Below are 9,915 nucleotides of genomic sequence, written 5' to 3' on the forward strand. Positions count from 1 at the left end.
TAATATTTTAAATTTGTGACAAGTTATAACAATTAAGTGTTAAATAACAAATATAAATTAAAACGAGTATAAATAAAAATATTGAACGGGTTATTATTTATTTATTAGTTTCAGTTCTATCTACAATAATAATAAATAATATTAATATTAACGTAATATTTTATAATGCACATATTTTATAAAATGTATATTACAATAAACGCCGAAGTGCCAAACTCGTGTATAAAACGGAACAGAAATTACAACTCCGGACTATACGTTGATTTGGCACTGAGTGCTAGATTCATGTACAGAACGTAAATACGCAACCAGGAAATAAAAAAAGGTTTACGCGCTTTACTCACCAACGGTAACCATAACACATGAGACACCAAAATTCCCCCTATATTATTTTCGATCAGGATTAGACGCAACGTCCAGACAGGATACCCCCCCCCCCCCCTCGGTACTCGTCCTCGGCAGAGAGGGCAAACGACCGGGTGATTGGGCACTGAGTAGGACAACTGCCGACCCGATCGAACACATAAATAGGGAGAGGGAAAAGCGTGAGAAAGACGTACTGGACATACCACTGGTAACAGGTGGCCAGACGCAACCCACATACAAAACAGGTGACGTCGTTTACTACAAAGAGCATCACCTGTCAAAAGCGCACGACAAATTTCACGCCGGTTTCGCACCAAAATGGTGGGGACCGGTAAGACTGCACAAACGCGTAGGAAAAGGTGTATTCCTCACGGAACAACAACCACCGCGCAAAATACACGTGTCATGTCTTAAACGCGCGCCAACCACAACACACCCACACCCCAACACCACCACAAAACAATAACGGCAGGTAACGCTAATTATTATATGGTTATTTTATTTTGTTTTCATCACCCGCAAACAGTCAACAACAGCACCGAAGATGAAGCCACAGTCAACAGCCACCACCCCCCCTACAGCAAGCCGCAGAACTGCTGGAACGCACCCAGCAGTTACTGCAGGTAGCGAACGCGGAGGCAGCCGCCCATGCGACTACAGCAGCACGGGTGCGCCGGATGTCCACGGCAGAGCTACGCCGGGACCCGGTACAGTGGGCAGCCTACACCCGCGGGTGGGACGACCGCACGTCGGTCTTCCGCAAGGCGACCAACGTGGGTCCGACACCCGCAGCGACCGACAGGTCCCGGAGCCCTAGACGGAACGTACAGCCGGCTGGCACACCGCTACCGCCCCCGATGCCGCAGTCCGCACAGCTGATCCGCCCACCCCCCCCAACCACTCATGGCAGCACCGGTCCCACGACCAAGAACGTCAGTGCTACCGCCCGCAAAAAAAAAGGCGGAAACGACACCAGCAACGCCGAAAACAACGACGAAAACATCGCGGCAACGCCGGAGCACTGCACGAAGGCGGCAATTCTGGGACTCGAGGAAGACCACTGACCCCACCACCTCCCAGCAATTCCGCCTGGAGAAACCGGCGCTCCCAACCCCATCACCGGCAACACATCTACGGTCACTGGAGGCGACCGACACACCTGTCCCCGAGGCCAAGGCACCGGAGGTAGCAATGCCTACCGGACAAGCCGAGGTCACGGAGCAGCCAGCCACCGACTCCCCAAAACCGGTCGATATGGAAATATCGCCGGATGAGGAGGCGGAGCTGCTCTGCGACATGGATGTCGGTCCACAAGACGACATGGATATGGAAACCGTTTTCCAAAACATTAACCCGCCCCCACGACACCACCACAACATGACTAGATAGGCCGGAGTGAGACCGCTGCACCCAGCCGGAATACCCCTCCTCCGGAATCTACCTACGCCAGCCACCCAACCACCCACACAGCCACGGAAGCGACCGGAAAACCGCCGTCATTGGTGGTTTGGGGGGGGGGAGTATGACGCGGCTCCACGCAAAGACCGTTTGAATTCAAACGGCATTTGCGCAGATAGCCTCGCCGTAAGCCCTCTCCCAACCACAAGTTGACGACGGACGACGCCGACGCGACCGCGAACCGGCCCTAGACTAACCAGTCATCTCCACCGCACTGTACGCGACACAACGCCTTTTCGCCGTACCGTGCCCACCGTAAATATATCATTCTTTTTTTTCACATTGGTGGTTTTTTTTTTTGTTGTTTTTTTTGTATTTTTGCCTACAAATAAAGCCCCCTTCGTACCCATAGACTTGTGCTTCATTATTTATTTTTCCCCGTGCTCCCTGTGTGCCGTTCAACCACTATCCGACGCGACCTCACCATCACATAGTGACAACCGTAGGTACGCGTCAACTATTTACCTTAACGTTATTGTAGACTATACAAAATTCTACTTCAGAATTTTCTCGAATAGACTTTAAAGTGGCTATCATATTTTCTACTATGTATATAGTTCTTCCAAGATCAATTTGTACTTTTTGTAGTTGCTTACACAATGGAAGACCAAATGAAAATAACAACTGAAATAAAATTTCAAAAATGTCAGTAAAAACTCAATTAAAATAATAAATAAATTAACTAAATTAAATATACTTATATACCTTAATAACATTGAAAGAAATTATAAACTCTGTATCTTCCATCGACTTTTTTATCATGCGAGCCTCACTTGGATCTTTCCAATCAGAAATAATTTCTAATGCTGAAAGAACAAATGGGAATAGCTCTGAAAAATCTTTTACTGAATCATAGCGTTGAATCCAGCGTGTGGCACAAAGTCGTTTTAGTTGTTTTGTGCTAGGCTCATCGTCAGAATTTTCAATTACATGTAAAAGAACAGAATTCCTTTTGGGGGTGTTAAAAAACGTGTATACTTTTTCGATTAATCCTAAACAATTTCTGATAGGTTTTATTCCACTTGCTGTTGAAACTGCCAAATTCAATGAATGTGCAGCACAGTGCACATACAAAGCTTTGGGATATTTAGACCGTACAACAGTTTGGACTCCTTTAAATTGGCCAGCCATGTTACTGGCCCCATCGTAGCCCTGACCATATAAATAATTACAATCTAGACCACAATGAATTAAACCTAAAAAACCAATACACATAATCATAAAATAAACTAAATAAGTTAATTATTAATTTAAAGTTACCATTTAATATGGAGTTTGCCAAGGCATCACTAGTCAAACTTTCAATTTCAAAGAACTGTAAAAAGTCCTCATGATGCATATTTTGTTCATCAATATAACGGACACAAATAGAGAGCTGCTCTTTTGTGGATATATCCGTTGTTTCATCGGCAAGAACCGAGAAACATTTTGATTTGTTAACTTTATTTACTATTTTTCGTAGTAATATTGTATTGCACACCTGGACTATTTCGTTTTGAATGACTGGACTAGTGTATTTATTACGTTTACCTAAACCTTCCAGAACAGTACGTAGAAAGTCGTCTCCTTTGGCTCTATACTTCAATAAGGCACGAAAATGACCTTGTTTTATATCATCTAAAAATTCCAAAAACCATAAGAGCTAGTTAAAATGTTTTTTCGCTTAAAATTTTTACTTACCATCAACATTGATTGGACCAAAATCTTTACTACCTCTTAGAGCCAATTCTTCTTTACCACATAATATAATGCATTCAATAATTGGTTTAATTCTTTTTCTATTTTCTTCTATCTGTAGTGCTCTAAAATAACATTATAAATGAATAAATTTATATACTTTAAAAAGATATAACTACTATTACATGAAACTACTACTTTAAATTACCTATTTTTATCTAAACGTTCAATTATAGAAGGTTCCTTTTTTTCCATTATTTTCAAAAATTGCTCAGAATCTAGTACAGATGAAGTATGGTACTTTAAATTTGAATGAACTCTATGTACCTCTCTATACCTGAAATATTTGTAATTAAAATTAAAACAAAAAATAAAAAAGTTATTTATGATAATATGAATAAATTATAAAACTCTTTTGCTTTCTTCCAATTAGTTAATGCGACAGTAACAAGATTCCCTAAAGGTTGACTTCCAATCCCACCATTTCTGGCGAACACGACACAGTATTTACAAAAAGTACCATTTTTTACATTAGAATATGCCAGCCAATTAAATTCTTTCAGCCACTTATGTTGAAACCGTAGGCCACGTTTCTTATTTTTTTCGAGTAATGGGAATTTGTAAAAATCATCTGGTACCCACAAATTAGTAAGCACCTAAACGAGGTAAAATGTAGTGTATTAGTAAAAACTCAAAATGTATTTAAATAATTATAGTACTTATGTAAATTTGCTTCAAGAATGAACTTACAAGCTTTTTATCAGCATCTGTTAAAACTACTTTATCCACTATAAATCCAATATCATTATTTAAACTGGCTAGTGTTTTTTCATCTTTACTTCCAGTGACGGAGGAATTTTTTCTAACTCAATTATTGGTAAAAAGTTGCGCAACAATACACTCAATATACCGAAACCTAATCCTTTATTAGAAAATGGAGAACCATTACCATATGTTTTTGTCGGAGATGAAGCGTTTCCATTAAAATCATATTTACTCCGTCCATACAGCAGAAATTCTTTAAGAGACAACGAGCATAATAAAATATTCAATTATAGATTATCTCGGGCACGACGTGTCGTCGAAAACGCCTTTGGAATTCTAGCTGCAAGATGGAGATGTTTTCGTGGTCACCTAGAAATACAACCAGAACTTGTAGATAAAATTGATCTTGCATCTTGCTGCTTACATAACATGTTGTGCACAGACAATGAGTTTGAACCCGACTTTGAAACAATTCAAGTTCAAGAAAACGCGTTTTTAAATATAGATGCTCTAAGAAGAAATAGCACTCGAGACGCAACTCAAATCCGAGACGCATTTAAAGACTATTTTAATTCTGATTCTGGTAGTGTAGTATGGCAAATTGATAGTGTTAGAAAAGGAAGAACCCATATTTAGTTTAATTGTCACTACTTATATTTTTTTATGAATTGTATAATGTACATATATATATATATATATATATCTTCACATGTTTATTAATTTTAAGATTTAAATAAAATAAAGAGTTCAGAATAAATTGTATTGTACTAAATAAGAAATATTATTATATTATTATGCTCGAAGTAAATACGGTCAACGGGCCTAAAAATAATAGGTAATTATATAAGCTACGAGATATCTATTTAAGTTATTTGGTTATCGCGTTTAATGAGTGGACTGTGGATTTTTCCTAAATAAAAATAATCTAATACTAAAATAAACGGTATTGCTATATTTTGATGGTACCTACCGTTGTTCTCAGATAAATAAAACAAATCATCTTCGTAAAATCAAAACATTTTTTTCTTTCTTCAGAATCTAAAATAATAGTAGAAATAATAATTTAATTACCTGTTATTTTAAGCTCTTTTCCGATTTCTTCCCACGCATTTTGTCTAATTTGTTTGTCCCGATAATCGGAAGAACCATGGTTGTATAAAACCGGATGTTCACGAACTTTTTCGATTAAAAGTTCATCCATTTTTAATTATGTAAATTAATTTTAATATATGTATTTTTCTAATACACCAAATTCGTGATGACACGTAAGTCAAAAATGTGTGTGATGCTAGAAAATCAAAATGTGCTATCACGCGTGAGTTAGAAAATGTGACGTGACGCGCATGACGTGACATTAGTGTGGCGCTGATACATTAAAATACTATATAAATCTATATCCCATACTTTTTGACCGTGACATGATAACATATGACAGCACGTGAGCTCACGTGACGTGACAATAGTCTGTTCCCACCTTAATACGCTTTATTAGTGTGACGTCATCCAAGGAGATTATAGATAAGCATTATCCAAACAAATCGAAGTCCCTATATCTATAACTATACATTTTTTTTTAATAAAACTATTTTGATTTAGTTATGTATTTAGTCAAAAACGTTAAATTAGGTCATTATAAAAAATCAAAAATATGGATTACCACGTGTTTGCCATCCATAGAACCTAGTGTGTGCGGAAAGTTCCACTTAGTTTCAAAGTCATTTGCAATTTCCAACCATTAACGAGAATGTCTGTGCGTGTAATGAAATACGAATTAAACGAGTAAAACGATGTATAACGCGAATTCGGTGACGGTTTAAGTGCTCGAGATTTGCCGTCAGTCCTCAAATCAAACTGTAGTCTATAGGATTAGGCGTTAGGATAGGATAGGATTAGGCAGGTGTAACAAGATCTAATCCCCCGCTCCGGCGACATTCCCGGCGACGCTTTGATTAACACTGCAAGTCATTTTTTGCATTTTTTCCAATGTTTTTTTAATTATTATTTCATATTATTATTATTAGTATTAAACATATGATTTTGTTGGCAACGTCGGTATATTTTTGTAGTAGATTAATTACCTATGCTCCTATTGTATAATAGTTACTAGTTACTCGACTAATAAAAAGCAGTATTTCAATATTTATGTACTAATTTTCTTTTTGAAACGAACACATAATACATTGCAAGTGTTAAATATATATGTTTTGGTATCAGCTTTGTTATTATGTTTTTTGTAATAGTACTTATTGTCTACCACTGAGTATGTTATATTATATTATTTATTTTTTAAAAATTTAATTATATTACTATATAGTATATAATATATATTATATTGTAAAAAAGATTGGTGATGAAACGCCCACCTGATGAATCACAATATGGGTATGTATGGAATACTTAGAAAATATTTTAAGAGACTGTGCTATAATGTTTTTATTAGTTATATAGATCGGGAATGCACACTAATATTTAATTACAACCTGATGTAATAAATGTATTGTGGATTATTTCACTTATAATAACTCATAATACCCACATTGCCCGCGATCCGACGCAGTCAGGTTGCCTACCTGAGGTGTTTCGTAACACTTAAAGTATATTCAATTTTTAGCAAATAAAAAATTTAGATTTTATAATTTGCGCCCACATAGTCTGCTACCTAAGTGATTTAGTTGTGTATAAATCGATTTTCCCAAAAGATAGGACGTTAACACTCTGTTCGACCTAAACTTTTTCCTCTACTATACGACATCAGACTTTCGACGTCAGGAGGTATAACAATCCGCCGTAGGCGGATTGCCCAGCGCAGGTATCGATTTGCATCGAAGTGGACTGATAGCTAGACACTTAGTTACCATTTTTCATACTTATTTATTTTTTATACATTCAAAAAAGAACCGGGCAAGCCTCAAGACAAACTATATATGCAGTCTTGTTAAGTATTTGAATACTTGTATTTAAATACTTTTCTAATACTTTCTACCCGTGTATTTTTATTCGAGAATACTAAATACTTTTATTCAGTGTTCAACTTGAAATTCTAATTACCAATTTTTCGTAATATACTAATTAAGATTTTGTTTCTAAAATATTATTCAATAATAATAATAGTTTTGATTTATGAGAATTTATAAATAAGGTTTCCCTAAAACACAAGCAGATAACAGAATGACTGAAACCCCCATCTGCTCCTCTTTACCATGGCCTACGGGACACGGACCACCACTGGTTATATTGGTTTTTATCTTGAATCTATTATTAGTTTTAATTTCAAGTTGTAATAACAATAGTATAATATTGTAATATAAGTATAAATATAAGATTGCCGATTGGTATTAATGTTATTACTTATTATATTATTATAAAAGCTGATAATAAACTATTATAGGCTTTTCTCATCGATTGTAATATTTAATTTAGCAATACTATTTTGTATTTTTGTCCTAATGACATTTTGTATGCAACTTGCAAGCAGACAACAGCTAGCGTTCTAAGGTAAATTTTAGTATTATTTAACATATTATCATGAGTGAAATGGAGGAAAATTGTAATTTGGATGATCCATGTCCACAAGTGAATATTAGTTTACCATGGCCTGTTTACAAATCACATTTTAAAGTTAACAAAATACTTAACGATGATGACTATGATTTACACAAAACTTTTGAAGTTTCTTGTAATCATTGTGTGACAAGAAAAACTTTAACTGCGGATTCAAGATCTATGTCCAATCTCCGTAGGTAAACACTTAAAGGTAGGTATTATTATTATTAATTATTAAGGTATTATTTTTTTGTTTACTTATAAATAAATTTATAAATTATAGACATTCATAAATTTATGTCATTGCGGGCAAGTAGGTATAATTTCTTATAAATATTAATTATTATACTAGGTATCAGTAAATAAGTTTTTTCAACATTTGTTTGATGTTAAATAAAAACATATTTTTATGAAGATGGATTTATTGAAAACAATATAATTTTATAACTCTTATTAGGTACATAATATTATTCCTTGAAATTTATCTTTATATTTTTTGTTAAGTATTTTTTTTCAATAGAAATATTTTAGAACCTACCTAGTTCATACCATGCCTTGAAATTGCCTTCTATAAAAATGTGTAGCACTGACTTTAGAATCTAGATTGCAAGGTTGAAGGTATGCAAGCGCATTTCTTATGTGTACCTATGAAATAAATGTATCATAATTTGTTTTATTTTTACCAGAGTTAAGTTATATTAATATATCTCAGGAATAGACTATATTATAAGTCCTAAGTGTAGGTATAGACATTTAGTCTATACCCAGGAATATAAATAAATGTTTTAAATAGTAAATTCCTATAACAGTTTATAATTTTCACAGCTTAAACATAGTCATGTAAAAACTGTAAAAGCATTACTAATGCCAAATATGAATGTATCTATAAATTGTATAAGAAAAGAAATTGACAGTCCTGATCAACATGACACCAGCATCGAATCAAATGTTAAAAAAATCAAAATTAATACAACACAGATAATCACATGAGTATAGTTTCTCAAGGTAAATATGTACTAGAGTAAATAAATATTTTTTGGATTAGTTTTTTAAATCAAGTTTATTAATAATTAGTTCTATATTTTAAACTGTATAAAATATTTTACAACCAATATTTTGCTGAATAGATAAATGTTAAGAGCTGTTTATATTTGATAAAATGATTTGTGTAATTGTTCAAAACTATATAAGGTTTAAAAAAGTGCTGCATTATTTATTTATTGTATAGTAATTATTAATAATTGTTTCTTTTTTTATTTCACAGATACTCTTAATTAAATGATACAAGATCTAATAATAAATGCATCTCTACCATTTAATTTAGTGTCACATGAAAATTTTAAGGATATTATTTCTAAAGGATTTCCAGGTAGAAATCGTATGTGTCGCCAGACTCTTATGAAAAATATTGACAAAAGTTTTAATATTCTGTTTGATAAATTGAAAAGTAAACTTAACTCTGTTGAACATTTAACAACAACTGCTGATGCATGGTCGACATTTAAAAGGTATATTTTTTAGATTTTTCATTTCATTATTTAATATTTCATAATATCTTGTTAATTTATTTAGATCTTATTTGGGTATAACTGTTCATTGGATTAAAGATGGAAGTCTTGAACGAAAATCTTACTTATTATCTATTAAGCGATTGACAGGAAGTCACACTTATGACTAGGGCTAGGGACTTATAGGAGTTTGCATGTTTCTCAAAAATCATTCAAACATAGCTAAGTAATGTAGAAATTTGTTTCATAGTACTAGGAGTTTAAAGCAATCAGTTTTATTTTGCATATTTTGCATATTCAGTTGTTTTTCCCAATAAGAGCATATTTTGTTATATTTTTATTTTAAGTGCATATTTCACATATTTTATTTAAACAAATTTAAAACAATACATGCATAACAGAGAAAAATATTTTATACATAGGTATACCTACTATAGAATATTATAATGTATGGATTTTCTAGAAATTGGATAAAAATAGATTAAAATGATTAAATAATCGCTATACCCTGTATTTTCCCAATTATTTGTGTGTTGTGAAATTGGCCGATAAGGAAAACGCCGAATACGGTCAGTTGATGTCAATTCGTCTATTCGTA

The 9,915-nt window shown here is 34.1% G+C and overlaps 2 protein-coding genes and 1 pseudogene across 2 annotated transcripts; 1 reads left to right on the plus strand and 2 right to left on the minus strand.

Moving 5' to 3' along the window:
* Positions 1-2,277: 2,277 nt before the first annotated feature.
* On the minus strand, positions 2,278-3,513 carry LOC132926234 (zinc finger MYM-type protein 1-like). The gene is made up of 4 exons (XM_060990574.1): positions 3,501-3,513; positions 3,085-3,441; positions 2,530-3,020; positions 2,278-2,448 (listed from the first exon to the last, which is right to left on the minus strand). The coding sequence occupies exons 1-4, from the start codon at positions 3,511-3,513 to the stop codon at positions 2,278-2,280; spliced, it is 1,032 nt and encodes a 343-aa protein (XP_060846557.1).
* Positions 3,514-3,705: 192 nt separating this feature from the next.
* LOC132926235 (uncharacterized) lies at positions 3,706-5,467 on the minus strand. The gene is made up of 5 exons (XM_060990575.1): positions 5,338-5,467; positions 4,412-4,519; positions 4,252-4,367; positions 3,913-4,157; positions 3,706-3,820 (listed from the first exon to the last, which is right to left on the minus strand). Exons 1-5 carry the CDS (start codon positions 5,465-5,467, stop codon positions 3,706-3,708), a joined length of 714 nt encoding a protein of 237 aa, XP_060846558.1.
* A 2,324-nt stretch (positions 5,468-7,791) lies between these two features.
* LOC132926236 (uncharacterized) lies at positions 7,792-9,487 on the plus strand (annotated as a pseudogene).
* The last annotated feature ends 428 nt before the right edge of the window (positions 9,488-9,915 follow it).

Source organism: Rhopalosiphum padi, chromosome 3 (genome assembly GCF_020882245.1).
Source record: "Rhopalosiphum padi isolate XX-2018 chromosome 3, ASM2088224v1, whole genome shotgun sequence".
Lineage (NCBI taxonomy): Eukaryota > Metazoa > Arthropoda > Insecta > Hemiptera > Aphididae > Rhopalosiphum > Rhopalosiphum padi.

Coding starts and splice junctions, on each gene's coding strand:
- LOC132926235 (XM_060990575.1), bottom strand. CDS start 5,467: ATGGATGAACTTTTAATCGAAAAAGTTCGTGAACATCCGGTTTTATAC. Junction 4,520..5,337: donor AAAAGAGCTTAAAATAACAG/GTAATTAAATTA, acceptor TGTCTCTTAAAG/AATTTCTGCTGTATGGACGG. Junction 4,368..4,411: donor TAATAAAGGATTAGGTTTCG/GTATATTGAGTG, acceptor CCAATAATTGAG/TTAGAAAAAATTCCTCCGTC.
- LOC132926234 (XM_060990574.1), bottom strand. Junction 3,021..3,084: donor GGCAAACTCCATATTAAATG/GTAACTTTAAAT, acceptor TTGGTTTTTTAG/GTTTAATTCATTGTGGTCTA. Junction 2,449..2,529: donor TTTCTTTCAATGTTATTAAG/GTATATAAGTAT, acceptor ATTTTATTTCAG/TTGTTATTTTCATTTGGTCT.